Here is a 27,483-nt window from a genome sequence, read left to right on the forward strand (position 1 = left end):
ATATTTATTTATTTTAATAATTATTAAAAAATATCATTTTAATAATAGCTAGTTAGCTACAGTAAGGCACTTACACTGGAAGTGAATAGGGCCAGTACATTAAAATACACACTTTAAAAAAAAAAATTATAGCCACTTGATGTAAACATTATATATGTTAACATGATTTTAGTGTGAATAATGAGTTATTTTACCACCATTATAGCATTTAAATGATTACAGGGTTTACCGGAGTGTCCTCATGGCAGAGAAGTTGTAAAATTGGCTATAACTTTACACAGAAAAGGCTTGTAAGTGATTTTAAATCATGTTAACACACATATTGTTTATGTCTTGTGGCTATGCTTTTGAAACAGTGAGTATTTTAACGTTTACATATTGGCCTCCATTGACTTCCATTGTAAGTGTCTCACTGGAACACACATTTGTGCTTTTTTTAATAAACGAGGGACGAGTCGAAATTAATTTTGTGGTAATCAACATTATGCTACAAATGCTGTCGATTGAGCTGAACTTGTACTGAACACGGAATATTCCTTTAAGATGTTGAGGAAATGTAACTGTATAAGAAAAAGACATTTATTTATTTATTTATTTATTTATTTATTGTGTAAGGGGCAGGCTGCTCGTGGTCTGTTACTGTCTAGAGATCCGGAAGATGTCTCACTCGGAGAAACACACAGACAGCAAGCAGAAACTGAGGTAAACAGTGCATTTTAATGCTTTGAGATAACATCACAATGTGCATCTGCGAATCAGATCGAGATTTTGTAAGAAAACAACTGCGACTTGACAGTCAGAAGAGGATGTTTTGCTTCTTAACATGTCCACAAAGAAGTATGCCGCACATCTGATATGCAATACCTGAAATCACTGACGCATTCGAGTAATTTACGATGTGATTACAGATATTACCTAAATGCATGTCTTCTATGCACAAGAGCTGGCAGGGCTGCTCGTACAGAATGTACCATTGCATCATGTCTAACAGACGGATGTCATGCATCGATGAGAGACACCGCAGTAAAGTTAGTTTGACGTTCGATATTCGGTTTCGCTTACCCGCGCTCTCTTCCGGCGGCAATTTACAAAGATGTCATTAGCACACTTGGTTTAAAGGGAGTACAACTATACTATATGGGCATACAAATTAGATTCAGAACAGTCAGCGCTTGGTGTGGCTGCAAAATTATGCCTGAAATGCTCCAATGCGCTAAAACATAGATGAACACTCGTTCATTCAATTGACGTGCAAGTTATACAAGGAAAAAATAAAATAAAAATAACAGTAAAATACATTTTCACATTCAGAATGTTCTAATAACTTCCCAGAGGATATATGGACTTACTACAGGTGAGATTATTACAGTATGATCAATTATATAAGTACAGTAATCAATTATTTTAGAAAAATATTCACTAAAATTCACCAAAATGATATTTTCTCATTCTAAAGGGTGTAGTAACTTCCCAGAGGATATATGAATTTACTACAGGTGAGATTATTACAGTATGATCAATTATATAAGTACAGTAATCAATTATTTTAGAAACAATTCTATAAATTTCTGTTAATACTGTATCTGCTTCCTGTTATATAGGCTTAACAAGAGAGATGGCATAATAAAGTCTGATTGCTGATGGCAAGAGAGATCTCCACTATCGCTTCCTAGAGCACGGTGCTCTGAAATCGCTGTTGTGGAGAGGATGCTTTAACATCTGACTTCAGTAAATGTATATCAAGTCTAGTATAGCTGTCCTTTCTGATAATTTCCTTTACATATTTTTAGTCATCTGCTCTGATGTACTGTTGCGTCCTGTGCCTCAAGTCAGACTCAGGTGTTCCTTCAAAGTCCACCACCAGCTTTTTTATGTTTGTGATATTCAGCTGCAGTTTTCTACAATACAAGACAAAGTCATCCACCAGCTTTTTGTAATCGGAGTCTTCTCCATTTTCAGTGCAACATCCAGTTGATGTTTTGACTGCAAACTTAATGCAAGGAAACTGTGTTTGTATGAGTATTTCTCCAACTGGATGTTTCATCGGATATTTCATTTTTATGAAGTGAGATAAGACCTGATATAAAAGTAATTGTAACTTTGAGACAGGCTGAAGACAGGAACAGACGATGACGAGTGAACCCAAGTGCAGTATTTATTAACAACTTGAAATCCAAAACGAAACAAACATAAGCAACTTGACAATGTTACACCAAAATAATACTCGACAAAAGACAATGGCAAATATGAGGGCTTAAATACATGAACATGGGTAACCACATGACAGAGACAATCAATGATGAGACTAAACTAATGAACATGATAACAAGGCAATGAAACAAGAACAATGATAAAACAGAACTGATAACAAGACTCATAAACATAGACCAATGAAGAGACAGGACTAATAAACATGGTGGAACAAGAGGGTCACATGACAAGAAAGAGGAAACAGGAACAAGGCACTACATTTTCAAAATAAAAGACATGAACACAAAACATGAACAAAAACACATTAAAACATGACATATCCCCCCAACAAGGGGTGGCTCCCGATGCCCAAAAATAAACTAACAGAGTTCAATAGGGAGCTGGGGGGGTGGGGTCCTTGAGGCATGGCCTGGCAAGACAGGGTGTGGAGCATGGCCTGGCGAGACAGGGTGTGGAGCAGGAGACCAGGGCAGAGCCGGTGGTGGGTTTGGTGGAGGCTCCAGGAAGAGAGAGGGGTCTGGCGGTTTGGGGGGTGACCACAGGGCAGGGACAGGAGGCCTGGGAGGCAGCCACAGGACAGGGCCAGGGTCAGGAGGACTGGGAGGTGGCCACGGGGCAGAGGGGACAGAGTTCTGGGCTGCGGCCGCTGTACAGGGTTCCTGAGGGAGCGGCTCAGAGGGCAGAGCCGTGGAAGGCTCCGGCACTGGCCATGACAGGGGAACAGTCTTAGTGGCTGTGAGCACAGACAGTGATGAGGGAATGACCTCCGTGGTCATGGGCACTGGCGTTGACGGGAGAACAGCCTTTGTGGCTGTGAGTACAGGAAGGGACAGGGGAACAATCTCTGTGGTCATGCAAACTGGCAGTGACAGAGGAATGACCTCCATGGCCGTGAACACTGGTAGTGACAGGGGAACGACTTCCGTGGTCATGAGCACAGGCAGTGATGGGAACGGTCTCCATGGCCATGAACACAGGCAGTGCCTGGGAAGTAGGAGTCCTCCTTCTCCTCTTCCGCTTCCAGACGGCCATGAGCACAGCTGTGGGAGAATCGGAAGGTGGAGCCGTGGGAGACTCAGGGGACGGAGCCGTGGTGGGCTCAGGGGATGGAGATGTGGCAATATGGCAAGGCAGGGCCTCTTGACTAGGCACAGCAGGCGTGCCAACAGGGCATGGCATGACGAGGTAGGCATGGCAGGTGTGGCAACATGGCATGACGAGGTAGGAATGGCAGGCGTGGCAACATGGCATGACGAGGTAGGAATGGCAGGCATGGCAGCATGGCATGATGAGGTAGGAATGGCAGGTGTGGCAATATGGCACGATGAGGCAGATGTGGTGGCTGAGGCTTGACGGGGGACTCAGGCATGGCAGCCATGATGGGGGACTCTGGTGTGGTGGCAACTGTAAGAGTGCATAGTTCTCTTTCATCATCTCATGTTCGAGATCCACCTATGGGAAGGGCATCCGTACCTGACCTCTGCAGAAGCATCCAATTGCACCAAGTCTGGCTAGACAGACAGAAGCGCATGACCTATGCCCGGTAAGGACCCGCCTCCTCTAAGAGCATATAAGGACCTGCACGCGCTGCTGGTCCTCAGTTGACGTTTTCAGGACCTCTGTTTCTCTCAGATTGGTTGGAATTGGACTTTCACAATTTTGTCTACAGGAGGACATATTGTTCAGATCAGCCTCCACCATACGTGACTGTCTTGCTTCAGCCAGGTTAGCTGTTTCTGTTTGTTGCAAGTCGCCCACACTTGCTCAAACTACCAGTCAGGCTGCCCGCCTTTCTCTCTCACCACTTACCCTGCTCCACGGCTGCTCGCCACAGATTTTACGGAATTTTTCTCTAATATGGTGCTTTCCAAACCTATGGCTACTCCCAGGGACAACCTATTGCGTGCGGCGCCCTCATCACCGCCAGAGACCCTCATCCTTTCTGTGTCATTTGCGTGGGTCTCAAACACACAGAAAAGGCTCTAGAATTCCCAGAAAACTGTAGCCATTGCCTGGCATTGCCCAAAAGACCCCAAACTTTCCGACTCTGACAGGGGAAACGGTGACAACGACGCGCTCCTGGGTGCCTCCCGGGGCGTGGTCTCTCTCAGCTGGGCCGATCAAAGCAACCTGGCGTTCCCTGAGGACATTTTCTCAGGGGATCCCTCGTTCGCCAGTGAGCCAGCTGGTTCTGGTGACGAGGATGATGCGGGCCTTCTCGAGGGTTCGGAGGATGAGGAGGCCATCTTCCATGAGGATCCCACCTTCCATGACTCCCCAGGCTAACGCCCTGCGGCCTTACCCCAGTCTGTCCTCATTGAGGTTTGTGAGTGAGCGGCTGCTCACCTTAATATCAAATGGCCAGCCCTACAAAGTGCCACTGACCAAGAGAGGGATGTGTACGACGGGAAACTCCTGGGACCCCCTCCTGGCCCGAGAAAACAACTTCTCCCTGTCCTCCCTGCATGTGCTAAGCATATGAGGCATTGTTGGGGAGACCCGCTTGACCTCAAACACAGTCTCGCGGGCCTCGAAGTGAAGGATATGACGGCCCTTGTCATGGGTGACCCCCCCGCCATCGAGCCCTCAATCGCCAGACACCTTAATCCCTCTCAAGGTGGCCTACTTGCCTACAAAATGGACTGCTTTTCTGCCTCCATCCACCAGGCCTCTTACAAGGCCCCAGCCTTGGCTGTCGGGGCCCTCAACGTCTCCTCCCTCCTCTCTGCATACCAGGCTTAACTCCTGGTCAATATGGAGCAGCAACTAGAGAAAGGGACCCCCACACCCTCTCTGTGGAATGAGATTGTCACAGTTAATGACCTTGTCCTCCGTAATGCCCATCAGGCCATCCAAGCCTGCGGGCATTCCATGGCTCTCAGTGGCCGGAGAACGTGCACTCTGGCTTAATCTGTCGGGCCTCCCTGACAGTGAGAAGTGGCGCATCGCAGGTGCCCTGGTAGAGCCTGGCCAGGCTCTCTTTGGCCCTACCGTCACCTTGATGCAACAACGTTAAACGCAACAAGAAAAATGCAACAAGAAAAAGGAGGACGAAGTGCTTAAATTATGCCTTCCTAGGAAAGCGGCACCACGCCAGGCGTCCCCCGCGCAGCCACCCAACCCACCTGCCACAGGGCATCCTTTCCAGCACCCTGGTAAGGCAAAGCCACGCAACAAACCACCTCCTCAGCAGAGTAAACCACCCTCCGCTAAGCCCTGGGGGAGAATGCCTTTTGCCGCGGCTGCGGCCAAGAAACCCCCCAACTCTACCCCCTCCGACTCTAAATGTAAACGGCCGGCCTGATGCTTGGCTTCAGGGGGCTTTGAGTCCATGTTCCCGGGCCGCCAGCCCCCCAGACTCCTATCCTGCCCTCCTAGTTCACCCGTTCAAAAAAAGGAGGTTTTCTCTCGGTGGGGTCAGCCCCCCCCCCCCACACACACAGGGTGCCCACCCTGTGTGTTCAGTGCAGAACAATGTGTGTTCCCCTGTCCAGCTCATGTCGGGGAGCCTCCCCGTGCTGGAGGTGTTTACAGTGAGAAAAAGTACACAAGCAGTGTCACCACACCACCCCATTACATTTCTCTCACCCATGCAATAAAGGCCCCAGTGTTTCCCAACACACACAAAAAAATAAAAATAAATCAATGAATCAAATTAATTCATTACAGAGAGAGAATATCTCTCTGCAACCCCACATGTCGCCCCTAAGTTGTCCAGGGGCGCAGACCTTCTGTCGAGGTGGAACCCACTCTACGGAGACTGGCACCTCCACCCTCAGATAGTGGGCATGTTGTGGGAGAGATTCGGATAGGCGCCCGTAGATCTCTTCACCTCACATGAAAAATCCCATTGTTGTATGTTCTTCTCGCTGAAGGATGAGGACGTGCCCCTCAGCGTGGACACACTAGCCCACCCGTGGCCCAAAGTGCTTCTCCATGCCTGTTAATACCCACCCTGGCCAGGGTGAGAGAGCAGGGCTTGTCCCTCATTTTGATAGTACCCAGGTGGCCCAAAGCACCATGGCTGGCAGAGAAATTTCCTCTTCTACATGCCCAGCTGTGGCACCTCCCTCTATGCACAGACCTGTTGTTTCAAGCGAACGGGGAGATACATCACCCCCACCCTGACAGGGTGGCTCGTTGGGCTTGGCCCATGAGAGGACAAACTTAAGCTCGATGGGGCTCCCCCCACATGTGGTTGCCACTATACAGAACACTAGGGCCTCCTCCACAAGGTCCTTATATGACTGTAAGTGGCAAGTGTTTGAAGGGTAGTATGATGGGCGCGGTTCCACATCATATCATCACAAGACTTTATGGATAAGGGCAGGTGTTTTTCCACTATTAAGGTCTACCTGGCAGCTATTTCTGCTTGTCATTTTGGGTTTGACGGCTCAACGGCAGGACAGCACCCCCTCATTTGTAGATTTATGAAGGGCGCCCGCCATTCTCTCCCAGTTACTAGGAGAACTGTTCCTGAGTGGGACCTCTCTATGGTGCTGGAGGCTTTATCTCAGCAGCCTTTTGAGCCCCTGGGAAGCATTTCCCTAAAATTGCTGTCTTTTGGGGCCTGGGTAGCTCAGTGGTAAAAGACGCTGGCTACCACCCCTGGAGTTCGCTAGCTCGCTAGTTCGAATCCCAGGGTGTGCTGAGTGACTCCAGCCAGGTCTCCTAAGCAACCAAATTGGCCCGGTTGCTAGGGAGTCACATGGGGTAACCTCCTCATGGTCACTATAATGTCATTCGTTCTTGGTGGGGCGTGTGGTGAGTTGAGCACGGATGCTGTGGTGGATGGCGTGAAGCCTCCACACACGCTATGTCTCCGTGGCAACGCGCTCAACAAGCCACGTGATAAGATGTGCGGGTTGATGATCTCAGACGTGGAGGCAACTGGGATTCATCCTCCGCCACCCGGATTGAGGCGAATCACTACGCGACCACGTGGACTTAAAAGCGCACTGGGAATTGGGCATTCCAAATTGGGTGAAAAAGGAAAAAAATAAATACATTTGCTGTCTTTCAAGACAGCTTTGCTCCTGGCCTTAGCATCAGCTAAATGTGTCATTCTCTCTTAGTGGAGATAAGGTTTTCCTTAGGCCCAACCCGGCCTTTGTGCCTAAATGCTTCCCAAAGTTCTCATGTGAGGTAATGGAGCTTTCCGCTTTTCACCCTCCTCCTTTTTTCTCTCCGGAGGATGAGAGGCTGAATGCTCTGTGTCCTGTTCATGCCTTGCAGGCATACTTGGATAGGATCTGTGCTTTTCGGAAGAGTGATCAACTCTTCATCTCTTGGGCCCCCCCTCACACTGGGAATTCCATTTCTAAGCAACGCCTCTCGCATTGGTTTGTGGAAGCTATAATTTTGGCATATGAATCTAGGGGAGTGCAGCCTACAGAAGGCCTCAGAGCCCACTCCACGAGGGGCATGGCTGCCTCTTGGGCTCTGTTTAGGGAAGTTTCATTGCAGGACATCTATTCTGCAGCCGGCTGGGCTTCTCCCCATACTTTTGTATGTTACTACCGGCTGGATGTTACCAGGTAGCAAATTCTGTCTTGGGGGTGGGTTCTTCATAGCCCTTCCCCTGTTAGCTCCTTTTCTTTCTTATATATATATATATAAAGAGTAAGAAAAAGGGGTTATGGGTCGGTTGGCCGTGCACATTCATGTCACCAAGCATGCATTTACATTCCTGCCTGGGTGCTATTTTCACTGTATATATGCTGCTGGGCTGATTTTTATGTTTGTGCCACTAACATGTTATTCATGCTGTGCCTGTGCATAGTTCTCACTTGTGTGCTTCAGAGTTGCCAGGTGTGTGGTTATGGGATGTGTCAAGAACCGCCTCTTTGAGGTGACCGTTCCCTTAACTGGATTGCAGGGCCTCACTGTGAGTGTATTGGGCAACCGGAGAGCTGTCAATGTCTCCCATAGGTGGATCTCGAACACGAGATGATGAAAGAGAACAATAGGTTACTAGCGTAACCCTGGTTCTCTGAAACATCGAATGGAGAGATCCACCAAGCTTGCCCCGCTTGCTGCACGAGAAGCGTATATACTTACTGAGGAACAGCAGCGCGTGCAGGTAGGTCATGGTCACTATCTTCGCTCTTAGGTAAGGGGGCGGGTCCTTACCGGGCATAGGTCACGCACTTCTGTCTGTCTAGCCAGACATGGTGCAATTGAATGCTTCTGCAGAGGTCAGGTATGGATGCCCTTCCCATAGGTGGATCTCTCCACTCGATGTTTCAGAGAACCGGGGTTACGCTAGTATGCTGTAGTAAGTCCGTCTATCATCTGGGAAGTTACTACAGCCTTTAGAATGAGAAAATATAATTTTGGTGAATTTTAGTGAATATGTTTCTAAAATAATTGATTACTGTACTTATATAATTGATCATACTGTAATAATCTCACCTGTAGTAAGTTCATCTATCCTTAGGAAGTTACTACAGCCTGTTAAAATATAATTTTGGTGAATTTTACTGAATATGTTTCTAAAATAATTGATTACTGTACTTATATAATTGATCATACTGTAATTATCTCACCTGTAGTAAGTCCATATATCCTCTTGGAAGTTATTAGAACATTCTGAATGTGAAAATGTATTTTACGTTGTTTTTTTTTTTTTTTTTTTTTCCATGTATAACTTGCACGTCAATTGAGTGAACGAGTGTACGTCTCCTATGTTTTAGCGTTGTGGATGGAGTTTTCAGACGGTCCCTTTTGCAGCCACACCAAGCGTTGACTGTTCTGAATCCAATTTTTATGCCCATATAGTATAGTTGTACTCCCTTTAAACCAAGTGTGCTAATGACATCTTTGTAAGGTTGTCGCCTGAAGAGAGCGCGGGTAAGCGAAACCAAATATCTAACGAATGTCGAACGTCAAACTAACTTTACTGCGGTCATTTACCGATGCAATCACAAGTGTGTGTTTGTTTATTTGATATGTTAGCGTCATATGCATGCAGCAGAGACGATGCAACGTGTTTAGGATGTCCGACTCAAAGCCCCTATGACGTGATGTGTGCATGAGAAAGACAATAATGTGCAAACATGTTTGCAAACCATTTTTCCTTTTATTTGATAGTTTTATGTCATGCATGTCCTGTTAGATGCGTCAAAACACATGCGCGCGCTCGCATGTTATGATAGTAAACGTGATAATTCAGACCTTAAAATACAGATGTGGGCTTGTCAGCCAATCTATCCGCCCATTTGTGGCATAACCAATCATATGTAGTCGATTTCGGTTTCCGGTTTGGAGGAAATTTGATGTGAAACCGAAACGCACGCGCTTGAAGCAGGCGCTAGGAGCGCGATAGACAAGGGGCAGGGATTTATTAAAGACAATCAAAGTGTTTTAATCATGCCTACAGTCAGGTGAGAGATCATTAATGTATTGCGATTCATTACTATTACTGTCTCTCTGTTTTCTACTCTTCCGGTTTTTATGATGCAACATACTGTATTTCCTTCTTTCACTGCATGTGTGCTGGTTGTTTACTGTCATGCATGTTGAATAATTATGCATTAGGGCTCAGGGCCACGTGCATGATCTATAATGTTTTTGGTGGTGTTTTACCCCTTAATTCTCAGAATAAAGTGGATGTATATGATAAGATGATAAAATAAATACATATCTCTGTGATATATAGGGCCTTAAATATGAATTCTGAACCAGAATCTAAAAGGATATTAACATAAATGTAATACTTCTAGAGTTATTGGCACTCCAACTTTGGAAAACAACACAAAAAAGTGTTGTTTTTTTCTTCCCATATTTGGACTCTGACCTTTGGCATATAAAGCAACAAGTGGTGCTGAAGTCAACTGATTTTAGTAATAGACCTACCTATCTGTGTGTAAAAATAAAATCATGATGCTGACACCATTCTAGGGTTATTTTTTTGACCTGTAGTTTTGCTCCAAAATCATAGGCGGAATTTGGGATTTTGACAAAATACAAAATAATGAATTACTCATTAAATATTGATCCACTGCACTTAATATTATGGTTTTGGTCATCATTTATGTTTATCTTTCTTCAGAAAAAGTATAAAAAAATATTTAAAAAATTCAAAACAAATAGTTTTGATTTATTAGACGTAGAATAGCCCAGAAGCATTGGTTAAAATAGTTTTAAAATTATAAACAAATTAATGTAAGCCATTGTTTACAGCAAAAGTGAGTTGATGAATTAATAGCTGTATAATAAGCCTATTGCAAAAAAAAAAAAAAAAAAAATTTGTTGCAATGTTTCGTATAGAAAACGAAACATTTAATTAAAGTATGCATAGATACAAAAATACATGACACACAAAAATATTTTTTTATGGTAGGGCTAGTGACCAAACCAGGAAAAAAAATGCCTACATACATTGCTTAAGTCACACAAAATTAATATATGCTTAAAATGTAAGATTATCCTAAAGTCAGTCACTTCCTAAAAAACACTTTCAAGGAGGGAAAAGAAAATACATCATCAATGTCAATTCTTGGAATAGCCCATTTTAATATTTAGTTTCATGGTTTCAAGTACTTTGATTTGTACCAGTTCAATGAGAATTCTGGCCATCCGCAACCCTGTGTGGTTTCAGGGTTGAAGTTATTTAGTTTTAGATTACTTGAGGGCTCGGCAGCCTGTGTATATTTTCTGTACCATGGGTGTATGTGTTTGCGTGCATGAATGTGCATGCATTCAAAGGGTTTAGTCAGCACTAAAGCATGTGTTCTGTGCGCTGTGGGCACATTCAATTTAAACCCTTTAAACGTACGGTCCGTTAAAAGATTAGACTTGATAGTGTGTCGCAATGTGTTCTCGGCTTCTTTCAATGTTAATTATTAAAATGCACTTAATATATCTGTTAATACACTTTTTGGTTGTTAGTAGTTGTTGTGAGTGACATGTTCTATTCTGAAAAGTGGTAATTGGTGATGAGAATTGGGAAGAAAAATGTGCTTAATTGTCATGAAAATGTTCTGCGATATCAATATCACAGTTTGTAAATAAGCTTGAATTCTGAAAATTTGGCTCTCTGAGCTCAACTCACATTCCAAGGGTTTAAATGTCAAAAATCAGGGTCACTTACAGAACCCCCATGATCATGTTATCTTCACCTGTCAGTAACATAGATGTGTTTTAAAGGAATAGTTCAGCCAAAAATAAAAATTCTGTCATTTACTCACCGTCATGTTATTTCAGACCTGTATGACTTTATTTCGTGGCACAAAAAAGGAGACGTTAGACAGAAGGTTTACGATGCTCTCATAAAATGAAAGTGAATCAGAATGCAAGCTACCATATAGTAGTATGCATGCACATTTTCAAATTTGCCGCATTTAGACGCATCAGGACCAGGTTTGATGGCAACTACACCAAAGGCCATTGACTCCCGCATGTCTCGTAACTGAACCACCAAGTTTGAATATGCAGAAGTACGAATGAGATTTAAAAGTTATGTTGGAGAGGAAGAATTTCAGTGAATTACTGTTTCTCACACAGAACTACTGTATGACTTCAGAAGACTTGAAATATACAGATTGAACTCATTCTGAATGGCCTTTTTACGGCCGCTCTAAGCCACTTAGTGGTGCTATAACGATGAAATTTCAGTAGACGAGAATTGAATGCCTCAAAACTCTCTCGTGAGCAGAAGTAGGATTTAAAGAAGTTGTTGTATGTAAACAATGCCACAACAGCCTTGACCTGCTTGTCGGACGTTTTGAAATGGAGACACGTTTAAAGGAATAGACGGTCCAAAAGTCATATTTAGGCAGCGATAAAGTTATCCACATGACTCCAGTCGATCAATATCTTGTGAAGCAAATCAATTGGTTTATGTAAGAAACAATTCGATAATTAAACCGTTTTTAACTTTAAATTGGCTCTTCCATCCAGGGCTCTGACGCAGTTTGAAATGGCCGAACTCTCGCGTGACGTTCGTTCTTCTGTTGTAAATAAGCGCTGCTTCCGAATTCTCACGTGAACTCGCCAACATGCCTACGTCACGCTTCGTGTCATTGCTAGAAAGCACTATTTAAAAGTTAATAACGTTTTAATTATCGATTTATGTTTTACACAAACATATCGATTTGCTTCAGAAGACATTTATTGATCGACTGGAGTCGTGTGGATTATTTATCGCTGCCTAAATATGACTTTTGGACCGTCAAAGTGCTGGCACACGTGTACTTCTATTATAATGACCTGACAGAGAATCTTCATTTGTGTTTTGCTGAAGAAACACTGTCATACACATCTGGGATGGCATCAGGGTAAGTGAATAATGAGAGAATTTTCACTTTCCTGTTAACATTTAGCGTTTGGCTTTGTTTACATTTAAGGCCCGTTCACCTCAAAATGAAAACAATAATTATAACTGTAATGATAACTATATTAACGTCCAAACCGACGTACGATAACGTTATGTTTATTCTAAACGTGTGCTGCAGTTATGTTCACAGTCAAGAAAATGGATGTAGATGCCTGCTACTGCTCTACGTTTCGCAAAGAATCTAAAAGAAAAACAGATGGATACAATTTCAGAGGAGGCAAGACAATGTTTTTGACATTAGCGCTTGGATACCTGACATTATTTTTGCTACCAGCTTGCATTAGTTTTTCATTATCTCATCTCCGTTAATACAGAAGAAGAATACAGAAGTAACATTGCTGGTTCTTGAACAGGAGTTGCCATTTCGTTCACGTGTGTCATACAGTGGCAAGAAAAAGTATATGAATCCAGAATTAGCAAGTTTTCTGCATTAATTGGTCATAAAATGTGATCTCATCTTCATCAAAGTCACAAGTATAGACAAACACAATGTGCTTAAGCTAACAACACACAAACAATTATAATCATTCATGTCTTTATTGAGCACATCCCATTAAACATTCACAGTGCTGTGGAAATAGTAAGTGAACCCTTGGATTTAATAACTTGTCGATTCTCCTTTGGCAGCAATAACCTCAACCAAGTGTTTCCGGTAGCTGCGGATTAGACCTGCAAAACTTTCAGCAGGAATTTGGGATCATTCTTCCATACAGAACTGCTTCAGCTCAGACATATTCTTAGGATGTCTGGTGTTGCAACGGCTCTCTTGAGGTCATTCCACAGCATCTCTATTGGGTTAAGTTCTGGGCTCTGACTGGGACACTCCAAAAGGTGGATTTTCTTTTTTTGAAGCCATTCTGTAGTGGATTTACTTCGATGTCCTGCTGCATCACCCAACTTCAACTGAGCTTCAGCTGGCGCACATTCACCCTGACATTATCCTGTAGGATATCTTGATAAACTTGGGAACTCATTTATCCCTTGATGATGGCAAATGGTCCTGACCCCGAAGCAGCAAAGCAGCCCCAAATGATGATGCTTCCTCCACTGTACTTCACCGCTGGGTGATGTTTTCATGTTGGTATGCGGTGCCCTTCTTTACACCATACGTAGTGCTGCATGTTCTTCCTAAACAATTCAACCTTAGTTTCGTTAGTCCACGAAACATTTTCCCAGTAGCATTGTGGAGTATCAAGGTGGTCTTTGGCAAACTTCAGGCGTGCAGCAATGTTTTTGTTGGAAAGCAGCGGCTTCCCTCGTGATGTCCTGCCATGGACACCATACCTGTTTAATGTTTTCCGTATAGTAGACTCATGAACAGAGATGTTAACCAGTTCCAGTGATTCCTTCAAGTCTTTAGCTGTCACTCTAGGGTTATTTTTTACCTAACTGAACATTCTGCAGTGTGCCCTTTGAGTCATCTTGGCTGGACGGCCACTTCTAGTGAGAGTACCTATAGTACTAAATCATCTCCATTTATAGACAGTTTGTCTAACTGTGGACAGATGAATATCTAATCTCTTCAAGATAACTTTGCAACCCTTTCCAGCTTTATGCAATTCAGCAATTCTTGATCGTAGGTCTTCTGAGATCTCTTTTTTTGCGAGGCATGGTCCATCTCAGCAGATGCTTCTTGTGAATAGCAAACAAAAATGTTTTTGTGCTTTTTATAAGTCAAAGTAGCTCTAACCCACACCTCCAATCTCGCTTTTATTAATTGGATGCCAGGTTCGCCAGCTCTGGACTTTAATTAGCTTTTATTGATGTCATTAGCCTAGAGGTTCACTTACTTTTTACAACCTACACTGTGAATTTTTGAATGGTGTATTCAGTATGTACAAGAACAATACATTAATTTGTGTGTTATTAGTTCAAACAGATTGTGTTTGTTCATTATTGTAACTTAGATGAAGATCAAACCAGATTTTAAGACAAATTTAGACATAAATGCAGCTAATTCCAAAGGGTTCACATACTTTTTCTTGCCACTGTAATAAGTGGCGATCCGGTGCTGGAGTGTGTCGTTTTGAATTTTATGATGGGTGTACGTCGCGGCTCGAGCCCTTCAAAGTTGGATGGATTTTGATTGGCTGTCAATGTTTTCATCGTTCATCAGCTGGGAAAAAATCGCTCTGATCTCAACGATATCGTTCCTCGGTGACGTTACCGTTATATTTGTGGTGTGGAATCCTCTTAGAGTTAGAAAGATTTTTAAAACTTTATTGTTATAGTCATCATTATAGTTATCATTCTTGGTGTGAATGGGCCTTTATTCATTATTCATTATCATTCATGTTTATTTCCATACATGCACAAAGACCTCATGAGTTTCGGTTATAATTCAACATAAGACTCCACATAAGATTGAATTTGGAAGTTATTTCAAACAATTGCTGGTGTTTTTAAGTGAGTTTGAGCAGAATGAATGTTTTTATTTATTTATTTATTTATTTATTTTAATTTTTTCTCCCAATTTTGGAATGGCCAATTCCCAATGTGCTTTTAAGTCCTCGTGGTCGCGTAGTGATTCGCCTCAGTCCGGGTGGCGGAGGACGAATCCCAGTTGCCTCCGCGTCTGAGATCGTCAACCCATGCATCTTATCACGTGGCTTGTTGAGCATGTTGCCATGGGGACATAGCGCATGTGGAGGCTTCATGCCATCCACCGCAGCAACCACGCTCAACTCACCACGCACCCCACCAAGAACAAACCACATTATAGCGATCATGAGGAGGTTACCCCATGTGACTCTACACTCCCTAGCAACTGGACCAATTTGGTTGCTTAGGAGACCTGGCTGGAGTCTCTCAGCACACCCTGGGATTCGAACTAGTGAACTCCAAGGGTGGTAGCCAGCGTCTTTACCACTGAGCTACCCCTGGTTTTAATGTCATAAATTGTTGTCATATTTCGCTTTGCTTTCTATTCTAATGCTGTTTATATCCCTTACATGTGCTTGTTCTCAGGTGCGATTTTATATTTAATAATTCATTTCTGTAGTGCACGAGTCTTATCGACTACTATTTTGGTACTTTTGTCATGCTTCTTTGTCCTTTTTTAAGCTTGACAGCCCCTGGTCACTGTTTACTCCTTTTGTGCTCCATTGAAGCCATTTTATAGTGACATGAGGGTGAGTAAGTTATGACAGAATTTGCATTTGTTTTTTTTAATCATGTTATTCTCATTTTTTTCTGTGTTTGCAGTCAGAATGCTCTGTTTGGGATGGGGAACCCACTGTTGGACATCTCTGCAGTGGTGGATAAAGATTTTCTTGATAAGTGAGTAGTTGAGTGCCACACTGTTCATGTAACTTAAGACATGTATGTAGTGTGTCATTTAAAGGTCATACATGTATTTATGATTGTAGTAAAACGTCTGAGCCAGAAATAACTTTTTTGACTTCCATTGAACTCTGTTAGTGTATTTGTTCCTAAATAGCTCGTTGATTTTGTTTGTGTGTGTATACAGGTATGGATTGAAGCCCAATGATCAAATCCTGGCAGAGGAGAAACACAAAGCTCTGTGAGTGACATCATTACTATGACCTCACACAAGCTCAGTAGGAAATTATGGCATATATTTAGGGCAATATAGCTACAAAATAACATGTCTGTATTTTTCAGCATTTTGATGATATTCAATATTTCTAAAATTGGTTTATTAATGGCTTTCAGTTGTTTTTTAAATTTAGAAATGTCCTAAAGATCGTGTCATAAAACAATTAGTTTCACAATTAATGAGAATAAGAGCGTTCTGACCGGCGTCTCTCATTTAAACAATAATGGCATTAGATTTGGTTCAAGTTCAATTGTAACTGCTTGTTTCAGTGAATCAGTTCCAAACTCTAAATAAATTATTTGCTTGCGTCAGTGTCAAAAATTAAGTTTGACATTAAAAAGCAATATTTGCCCCCTGGATTTGATTTTTAGGGGCTTTTTTTTTTTTTTTTTCCTCAAACGATTTTATAACAAACGGTCCCATCCGTCTATGTCAAATATTTGAATTTAATCAATTCTTAAGAATTCTAAAAGGATTAAATCAACACAAATTCACATTTAATGCCATAATATGAATTACTAGGACTATAATAGAATATTAAGAATTGTATCAGATGTTACGAATAAAAATCAGAATTCACTGCTATGGCATTTCTTTTTTTTTTCGATATTGTGAATTTTGAGGTCATTTTTTTTGTGACCCTGGTTTGCGTCATGACTAAACGTATTCCGGTAAGTTTCTGCATGGCATTTTTGATATATTAAATTTTTTTGTAAAAATATATGTATCATTTTATCAATGTATCATCATTTCAACCAAACAGCTATTGTAGCCAAGTTTCAAAATGTAAGAAGTAAAATACAGTAGAAATGTTGTTAAAGAATGTTTTCCACACTAAATGAACACAAGAATGAATATTAAATAATTTTCATTTATAAGCACCACCATTAGCAGCAATATTTACATACATATATTTTGACTAAATTGTAAATATGTTAAAAATGGCATGCAGAAACTTCCCAAACACTTTTAGTCGTACCCAATGAAATGGCACTTTTGTTTCTATGAGATGTTGATGCTCATATTTGTGAGTTGTGAGACCAGGAAGGATTGTAAAACTAGTCTTAGGACCAAATAAAAAGTTTAATTAACCCTTTAAGCTCTGAAGGTGTTTTAAAAGATTTCCTGTTTCAGTGGCATACCCAAAATTAAAAGTTTATAACTCAAAAAAAAAAAAAAAAAAAAATCAAGGAGGGTCAAGTGTTGGTTATCATAGTAAGGAAAACGTTCACATTTTTTTTTTATGATATAGATTACTCAGCCTAAGAAACTGCTGAAAAATCTCAAAAGTTAGCCAAAAATGTACTTTTTTTTCCATATTATTTTATTTGACATTATATATCTCTGGGTGTAAATAAGGTGGCTCCGAAAATCTGCTTTAGTTTTGTTCTCAATCATGTCAACTGTATCTGAGAAAATTTTTGTATTGATACGACAAAGAAATCAAAAGTTATAGCATTACAAAAATAATTTATCAAAGTGTCCGAAAACGTCTCCTTGTGTCCAAAAGCCTCTCCAAACAAATAAAATATAATAATTGTACATAAGAACTAATTACACATGCAAACACAACAATGACTAAAGGTTTGCATAGCATGCAGACATGATTTTAGTAATGAGATTTCACAGAATGAGTTTCATTCTGTGTCATTTGAGTCATCATTGAGTCAGTGTTATTTATTTGGCGCCATCTCCTGGTGGTCATATGTAACATTGTGCTTCATGTGGATTATCTAATGATCTATGCATCCGATTACCTTGTTTGTGGGCTCATTTAAAAAAGATAATGACCTCCTCTAAGTAATGGTATGCAATATTTTATGTTCCGTTTATGTTTCGTGAAGTTATAAGTGAAAACGTGGCATATAAGCAACACCAACATAATTGTCAAATAAATATACTTAGATATTACTCGCTATAGTTTTTGTCTGAGTAAAACAAATAGGCTGGTTTTTGTTCTACTCTTTAAGAGCATTCCAACAACATATGACACATGACTATTTGATCAGTTTGTTGTTTTTACTGATTGCAATAATATGTACAGTGCAATTAATTTTGTTTTAATAAATTATCAAAACGGAACACTTCTGATTTGTCTGCAAATTTCAAAGCACTTGTTCAGTTTTAGTCATAATGTCTACATGCATTGGAAAGAAGAGCTTCTAAGCTTTCAAACAGTACCTATTTTGTGTTGGTCAAGACTGTAGTTATTATATTTTGATGGTTATTTTTTTTCTCGTGGGCCTATCCGAGCTTAAAGGGTTAAAATCATCACAGTGTCTGCGATCGCCAGCAAAATCATTGCAAATACAGTATTTTATAAATGTATGATATATCGTCCAGTCCTTGTTTTATGACGTTGGCTGGAGGCACATAGCACAAGCAACACAATAGAAAATAAATTCAGTTATTAATTTAGAAATGGATTAAAAACATCTATAGAGTAGCTGCTCCTTGTAATTCTCTTAATTCATGGGGGACTCAAACCTGACTTGTTTGCATCACCAAACTCATCTGTGTGTGTGTGTGTTGGTTGTGTGTCATGCTTCAGGTTTGATGAGATTGTGAATATGAGTAAAGTTGAGTATCACGCTGGTGGATCCACACAGAACTCTGTCAAAATTGCTCAAGTAAGTCTTTGACTCGCGCGCACACACACACACTCTTAATCGCCACTTTATAGAGCAGCTCTGTTGCTTTCAGGGGGGATTTGGGGAAAGTGGTTGAAATGTCAGTACAGATCATGGTTTCGTAGTTTAGATGAAGTATAGAGGGAACCAGCAGAACTCTCTAAATCTAAGAATATGTGTTTGATTTGTTTACGTTCTCAGTGGATGATCCAGGAGCCTCATAAGGTGGCCACGTTTTTCGGCTGTATCGGTACAGATCATTTCGGGGAGATTCTGAAGCAGAAAGCAGCTGAAGCTCATGTTGATGCTCATTATTATGAACAGAGTGATGAACCCACGGGAACATGTGCGGCCTGCATCACTGGAGACAACAGGTTACAAACAACATACATGTTCATTCACACATGTACATACATCAATTATAATATATACTTAATTGACATTACATTTATTAGCTGTCAAACTCCAAAAATCCATAAAACTATCATAAAAGTAGTATATATGACACATGCACTGTATTTCAAAGACTTCTCAGCCCTCTATATTGTGAGTTAATCACCCGCATATGGGACTAAATGTCATGCTATGCGACTAAAATATGTCTGTTGTTAGCCACTGGATAGTAAATATTCAGGTTTTACTTGCATGAGATTGAGTTGTGTAGTGGTGAAGAAGAACTTAAGCACCGCAATCATTTTACTGAAAAAGAAGCTGACAAATGAGAAGCTGGATTCAGTCTCGTCTTTTACTGTGTTGTGTCTCGTGAGCGTGCAATCTGAAGGAAATTGACCTCATTTGGCTGCAGTTGGTCCTGAGGTGTCATGGATTGCGGTGTCACCATCGCTTTAGTTGAGCCACGATATATCATTGACATTGCATTGAATGACATCAACTCTGATATTGGTTCAACATTTCCACTGACTGTTTTCACAACATTCTCCATTTTACAGCATCTACAGACCAGTAATGCACCTGTTTGACATCTGTTGGAAGGTAAAAAGTAGTTGTGTAAAGGTTTATCGTGGCACGATACATCACGGTTCAAAAATATGACTATGCACATTGTGGAGATGGGACATATTTATATTTTAGCGTCAGTTCTATCCAATACACGCAATGTCCAATGCCTATATAGCGCTGGCATACAAATGGAAATTGCTTCATTGGCACAAGGAGCTCTAAAATATGATTGCACACTAGCAGCCACTGGTGTTGTAAGATGAGTTTATGTCTGAAACAGTGGAAACTGAAAGTGAAACCAGGAGCGGGAGAGAGACGTGCCTTTTCAACGCGAGGGATCGAATGTCCGTTTGAAGTGCGACAGTGATCTGCTCTGACAGAACGAGAGTCAAATGTCAAATGACATGTCTAATTTGATTTCATCAGTAAATTATTATTATTTAACTAAATGAGCATGCACTTCCAATTAAATATGTATTTTTGAAAAGAATATTTTGATGGAATTAGCGACAATACTTTTTTAGTAAAATACAATTTTATTCGAAAATATTTTAAATGTTTGTAAACAGTGACGGTGTGTAAGCAGCACATTTATTTAACATAATTCCATATTTTCAGGGGCTTGGGTATCTCCGCGAGTATTGATGCTGACTGCCACCACTGGAGTCGCGAGTTCGAATCCAGGGCGAGCTGAGTGACTCCAGCCAGGTCTCCTAAGCAACCAAATTGGCGCGGTTGCTAGGGAGGGTAGAGTCACATAGGGAAACCTCCTCGTGGTCGCTATAATGTGGTTCTCGCTCTCGGTGGGGCGCGTGGTGAGTTGTGCACGGATGCTGCGGAGACATAGCGCGTATGGAGGCTTCACGCTATTCTCGACGCTCAACAAGCCACGTGATAAGATGCGCGGACTGACGGTCTCAGACGCGGAGGCAACTGAGATTTGTCCTCCACCTCCCGGATTGAGGCGTGTCACTATGCCACCACGAGGATTTAGAGCGCATTGGGAATTGGGCATTCCAAATTGGGGAGAAAAAAAAAACATAATTCCATATTTTCAGTAAGCAGAATTATTAGCTAATATTTCCATTTGGTGTCACCATTGCCCTGTTTCTGGGCTGTTTGTACTCCCAGTACATCTCTAAATCATTTAGCACTTTTAAGAATAGTACTTTTAGCTACATTATTAAGAAAACAAACTGTTTTGCATAGGCTAGGTCTAAAAAGATTTAATAATAATAAAAAAAACAACTTTAAATCTTGATTCATTCTTAGTTTAAAGAATCGTGAAAGGAACCGCACTGTGAGTTCAGTATCATGAAACGAACTGAATCGTGAGATGAGTGAACCGTTACATCCCTAGTAAAAAGTGTTGAAAAACAAACATTTGAATTTGAGAACTTGTACAATAAATATTTGTACAGGACAAGCAAATCAATACACATTGTGCAAGTACAAGTTTCCTTTTGGTTTGTTCTGTGTATTGGGCCTCATTCATGAAACACGAGCAGAACGAACTTTTGTGTAAATCGTTAGTAAAGCCGTTCTGACGTAAATTCTCGGGTTCATGAAAGTTTTCGTATTTTCACAACGTTAGTTGGTACAAATGTTTTTTTTCACCTGCTCCTGACCACATGTAAATCGTGCGTAAGACATCCGAACGTGGAGTGTTCTTTCAGGCAAACGGTCACTACGTTTTGATAGAAGTGAATATAAATGTCACTAACAATTAAATGTGTAAAAATAACATAAATGAAAAAAAAACTGTGTTTTCTTTTAAACCATAGCCTATACTTGTTTAGAAATGTTTCTTTACTGCTTGGATATTTTTCAAAGAATAATGTTTCCCATCTTTGCAGCAGAAGTGCTTGATTTTTCTCGAAAAAAAATAATACCAGCAGAATATCACCACGTGACTGGTTGGACAGTTTTTTTTATTTGATATGAACTCTATAATTTAGGTTTCATAATAGTATAGGCATCAATAAATCGAGTTCGGTTGATAACGTATGGTCAATGCTAATGCTGTTAAACCTATAAATAAACACATTGTGAACAGGTGCGTACACAATACAACGGGGAAAATGTAAAACGCCCGCACATTGTTGATTAACTTACAAATCTGTGATACCTTACAGCGTTTCAGTCAAAGATCTTCTTCAGGCATTCTATTAAATTTCTCTGAAGTTTCTTCCAGTTGTAAGTATATTACTGTTACCATCATGATTTACCCGAGAAGTTTCACAAATGATGCTGGTGACGTGCTCGACTGAACCAGTGAAGATTAATGGTGGTGGACATCCTCGTCCCATTTTTTACGCTCATGCCAAACCATTTTTATTGACTTCTTGAACTGTTTTATTCACAAAAGAACGTCATATGACCGCAAAAACATGCAATGACAGTAACTCACTTTCTTTGAGATGCTATTATGCTCGCTAAATAAAATTTTTACGATGTGAATGCACTTCATTCATAAACAATTTCATTACTGTTCCACATAGACGTTAAAAGCATTTACTAGCGTTTTACTATGGCGTTTTAATGGGTCGTGGATTATGATATTTGTGAATGTATGTGCACTTCTTTACGAATGTTTGGAATTCACTACCATACGCATGTTTTACTAAGAAATCTGGGGATTAAGAAGCGTTTGTGAATCTGGTGGAAGGTTTTATGTGCAAATTACTCAGAATTTACTCCTATATTTATGAAAGTTTCTTGAATGAGGCCTATTGTGTGTCCATGGTGAGATCCACATATTTCATGTCTCTTAATATCCTTTCTGTTATTTACAGTCAGTTGGTGATCAAAAAGTAAAAAATAAACATTATTCTTATCATTCATTGCATGGATGAGGGAAAAACCGCTGTGCTACTTCTCTCTCTTTAATGTGCGCTCAACCAAAACATTTAATCGCGGAGCTGCCAGTTCTCTTAAAGAGACAGTAACAATTTTGTGGTTGTTATACATATCAGTGAATACTCAATGTAAATCGCACAAGTGCATTTAAACAAACATGAAACAAAATGTTGTAATGTTGTAATTGTAATAAATGTGTAAATACTAGGGCTGTTGATTTAACGCATTCATTCGGTGTGATTAATTATATAAAAAAATAAAGCGTTAAAAAAAATTAACCATGTCGTAATTCAAGCTTTGAGAACCACCTGTTTTCTCCAGGGGGCAGTAAGCGAAACTATAGGCAACACGCAGCTTTGCAATTAATTGCAATTTAATTGGATTAATTATTCGGCATACCATGTAATTAATTCTATTAAAATTTTTAATCGATTGACAGCCCTAGTAAATACATAAATATTTAAAGGCACAGTAATACATCATGAAATATTTAAACTTTAGATAACTGTAAATATTAAAGAATTTAACATATATACAGAATCAAAGCAAGAGTTTGGTTTAAAAATATATTTAAAACAATTTGCATAGTAGTTTTGATGAATTAGCACTTAAATTATTATTGTTATAATATAATTGTTATGTGTGTAATTCTATTTTCATTATTGGGTTCCAACCTTGTGAATATTTTGTTAAAAAATGTGCATGAAATTTTGAACAGTGACAACAGTTTGTATCATTATTAAAAATACAAATTTATGACATAATATAAATTGATAGAATGTGAAATTTGTGCTTTTTTTAAAAAGCTGAAATGTGATTAAAAGTGCTCAAAAGTTAAATATAAAATGTACGATCTTGCGAGAAGTCATATAAATGAAAACTATGTATATGTAAAGATGCCCCCTTCTCGGTTTGCTTGATATCTTTTCAGTTTTCAGTTGCATTATGCTTATATGTCCTCAAAAGTCAAAACAAATATGTACTAGCTAATGTCGATTCTTTCTCCAACGTGTCCTTAGAGGGTTGCTTCTGAAGTCATGCGATATTTTTGTGCAAGGAACAGACCGAAATTCAATATTCATTGATTCATTCACTAATGCTAATATTTGAAAATACTCAAACACAAATTAATACGTTTTCGTTTGTCATCGCATTAATTTCGTTTACGCCTCTCATCCACATTAGAATGGCGTTTTACTCCACCGAAAACAGATTGGTGTGGATGTGGCCTTGGTTTCACTCATTAGATCCTGATTTGTTGGAAAACAGAAAAGAATGAAGTAGATCTTGACAACTAGATTTATATTTAAAACTCTCTCCAGGAAGAATGTTTAACTGTGTGTGTGTGTGTGTGTGTGTGTGTGTAGATCTCTTATTGCAAACCTGGCAGCAGCAAACTGTTATAATAAAGAAAAGCATCTTGATATTGAGAGTAACTGGAGTCTAGTGGAGAGAGCACAAGTCCTCTACATCGCAGTAAGTGAAGTACACAAACGCAAGCATTTCTCGTCAAAAGTTTGGCTAAATTTATGTTTTTCATGATCTTAAAAACCTTTTGATCTAAGGACCTATTTAGCATGCTTGAAGTTAGTTTTGTAGACAAACTTAAATTGTGCATACGTATGAATTTGGCACGTGTAGTGAAGGAAAAGTGTTCAACAAGTGTCCAGCATGCAAATCTTCTTGCAGTGTTGAACAGTTATTCTTATTGTTGATGGAATCGTTTCTGATTTTTCTCTCTCTCTCTCTCTCTCTCTCTCTCCTGCAGGGTTTCTTTCTGATCGTGTCTCTGGAGTCCATTGTTAAAGTGGCCAAACACGCGTCTGACAACAACAAGATCTTCGGTCTCAATCTGTCGGCCCCCTTCATCAGTCAGTTCTTCAAAGAGCAACTCATGAAGGTCATGCCGTACGTTGACATCATCTTCGGGAATGAAACGGTGAGCGTTTTGGGGACTCCAGTGGCCAAGTATTGAACTGCACAAAATAATTTAAAAGAAGTTTGCTTTAACGGAGTATATGTTGTTTTCAGGAGGCTGCTACATTTGCAAAGGAGCTGGGCTTTGAGGTGAGGAAGTGCAGCTGCAATTTCAGTTGAATTCAGTTTTACATCTCTTAGTTATCTGTAATGTCTAATGTCTACTACTCTAATGTTTTTGCAGACAGAAGATATCGCAGAGATCGCGCGGAGGGTTCAGTCTCTACCCAAAGTCAATAAGAAAAGACAAAGGATTGTGGTTTTTACTCAAGGCAAAGATGACACTGTGGCCACTGTTGGTACGTTCCACAATCCCAACGCTACAATTAGCGGTTTGCGATATACCGGTATAAATATGTCAACTGGTATACATTTTCTAGTATCAGTTATTTCAACAACCAATGGTGGGGAATAATAGCAACACATTCAGGCCAAGAACCGTCCACTTAAGACCTATTCAGATGGGATTAGATTCATATGGGGACATAGGGTAATACAGTAATTCTCAGAGTTTCTCAGTGATTTGAATCCCGTCATATCAGTAATTTTTCTGGAATTTTTACAGACTGCGCGTCTGCAGCGTCTTCTACGTTTTATAAAGCACCCATTTAAAATAACTCCAGGTTATACTAATCCCATGCATATTGAGGGTAAATATTACCCAATCTCCTGTGAGAAAGCAGTTTTCCTGGTATATTCGCACTATATTTTGCTGCCTTTTTTTTTTATTTTTTTTTTTTACCTTGTACCCGTAGTTCATCGTGTGGAGACACACAGCCCAAAGATGCAATATGAAAACATCAAGAAACCATTTTTCTGGGGTCTGGGTAGCTCAGACAGTATTGACGCTGACTACCACCCCTGGAGTTGCGAGTTCGAATCCAGGGCATGCTGAGTGACTCCAGCCAGGACTCCTAAGCAACCAAATTGGCCCGGTTGCTAGGGAGGGTAGAGTCACATGGGGTAACCTCCTCGTGGTCACGATGAAGTGGTTCTCGCTCTCAATGGGGCGTGTGGTGAGTTGTGTGTGGATCGTGGAGAGTAGCATGAGCCTCCACATGCTGTGAGTCTCCGCGGTGTCATGCACAATGAGCCACGTGATAAGATGCACGGATTGATGGTCTCAGAGGTGGAGGCAACTGAGACTTGTCCTCCACCACTCGGATTGAGGTGAGTAACCGCGCCACCACGAGGACCTACTAAGTAGTGGGAATTGGGCATTCCAAAATTGGGTTTAAATAAATAAAAAAACCTCCGTGTTAGCGACGCACTGTAATCATTGGCATGCCGTCACACTCTACACTTGCGATGGTTATTGACGCTTCTTGTTCATACTTTCACCGGACATTGTGTCCATCAATGTTTTAATTTGTCAGACATGAGGACATTTTAACGGTCAAACGATAATTACTAGCTAACGGAAACACTGGTACAGGGCTGTTTCGACACTACGACAACGCATGAAAGAAGAAGATGTGCCCATCTCAATTTCTAGACGTTGCTTATCCCATGTGAATTGAGAAAACACTGAAGTAGCTAAAGGGAAAATGTGTAGATTAGAATTTCTGTGAGTCCGAAAGTACAGATTATTAGTTTAAAGGTGTAAGTAAGTGTCTTCTCTTAATACACTACCTAGTGGTAAACAGCTGCCACTAGTACTCACAGTGGTACACTTATCAATAATAGAAATTATCTGATGCTCAGTAATTCTCTTGATCGCTGAATCAATTATATCAAGTCTGTTGTCACTAGTTTTCATTGTGTTTTCCTGTTTCAGGTGACAAAGTGAAAATGTTTCCTGTGTTAGACATTGACCAGAATGACATTGTTGACACTAACGGTGCTGGTGACGCTTTTGTGGGAGGTAAATGATTCATCAAATAATTACTGACAATTTCATTCATATTGATTAAGCTTTGTGCTATTCTTCCAGTATTTGTCAATCTGTGGACTAGTGACACACACACACACACACAGGGTTAGATGTAGTTTAGAGCTGTTGCTTTGACATGTTAATTTAGCGCAATTCATTATATTAAAATAAAAATCATCACTGAACCGTAGGTAATATCTTACATATTCATTTTTATTAATTTAGCTTGTTATGGTGCAGTGCAATTGAACACTTGTAAACATTATATGTCTGATAGAATGTTTAAAATCTTACAGAAATATACTTTAAGGCACCCGTTTGGTAGAATGACTCGTGCATGTATGTTCTGCAGGATTCCTGTCCGAGTTAGTTCAGGAGAGGTCGCTGGAAGAGTGCATCCGTGCAGGTCACTACGCCGCCAATGTCATCATCCAGCGAGTCGGCTGCACCTTCCCTGAAAAACCTGATTTCCACTAACTGTCCTCTCGTTCTCTTCCTATCCCAACTCTGAATCTTTCCATCTCATTTTATTCTGAAATTCCAGCAACACAACCTGCGTGCCTCTGCATTTGTTTACAGACGTTCACTGTTATGGGCATTTATCAGGGTAACTGCGACCACATGAATACACTCCATGATGTGAAACTATATACAGTATAAGCAAATAAAGATCCATTATATCATGCAAAGGAAGTGCATTCACATTTATAATTCTCAAACATCATCTAAAATAATATAGATTAACGTCACAGGATTATTTGAATGAATTTTTAACTTCGGACTGTACTGTAATGAAACACCAAATTGTATCTTAAACACACAATGTTTAAATATGCACAAACTCTATCAGATGTGGAAGGATTTTTTCTCTTAATCTTTCTGCCAATTCAATAAAAAGGTTTTAATTGCTCCAAGCTTGTACATCTCTGTTTTAACGTTTGTGTGTGAGCGTGCATGTGTGTGTATACAAATATGTATTACCTTAGGTTACAGTGAGAAATGTACAATGGAAGTGAATGGGGCTAATTTTTGGAGGGTTTAAAGGCTGAAATGTGAAGCTTATAATTATTATTTT

At 40.4% G+C, this 27,483-nt stretch overlaps 1 protein-coding gene across 4 annotated transcripts; it reads left to right on the top strand.

Moving 5' to 3' along the window:
• Window positions 1–615: 615 nt before the first annotated feature.
• On the top strand, window positions 616–27,322 carry adkb (adenosine kinase b). 4 transcript variants are annotated; one of them, XM_051667229.1, is made up of 11 exons: window positions 616–702; window positions 15,755–15,829; window positions 16,020–16,073; window positions 18,661–18,739; window positions 18,941–19,113; window positions 23,926–24,034; window positions 24,327–24,497; window positions 24,590–24,625; window positions 24,720–24,834; window positions 26,313–26,399; window positions 26,761–27,322. In XM_051667229.1, exons 1-11 carry the CDS (start codon window positions 659–661, stop codon window positions 26,883–26,885), a joined length of 1,068 nt encoding a protein of 355 aa, XP_051523189.1. In that variant the 5' UTR covers window positions 616–658; the 3' UTR covers window positions 26,886–27,322. The 4 variants fall into 4 exon arrangements, with proteins under 4 accessions (XP_051523189.1, XP_051523192.1, XP_051523191.1 ...); XM_051667232.1 differs by lacking the exon at window positions 616–702 and adding an exon at window positions 1,716–1,734; XM_051667231.1 differs by lacking the exon at window positions 616–702 and adding an exon at window positions 9,029–9,063.
• Window positions 27,323–27,483: the final 161 nt, after the last annotated feature.

This window comes from Myxocyprinus asiaticus, chromosome 32, assembly GCF_019703515.2.
Source record: "Myxocyprinus asiaticus isolate MX2 ecotype Aquarium Trade chromosome 32, UBuf_Myxa_2, whole genome shotgun sequence".
In the NCBI taxonomy this organism is placed as follows: domain Eukaryota; kingdom Metazoa; phylum Chordata; class Actinopteri; order Cypriniformes; family Catostomidae; genus Myxocyprinus; species Myxocyprinus asiaticus.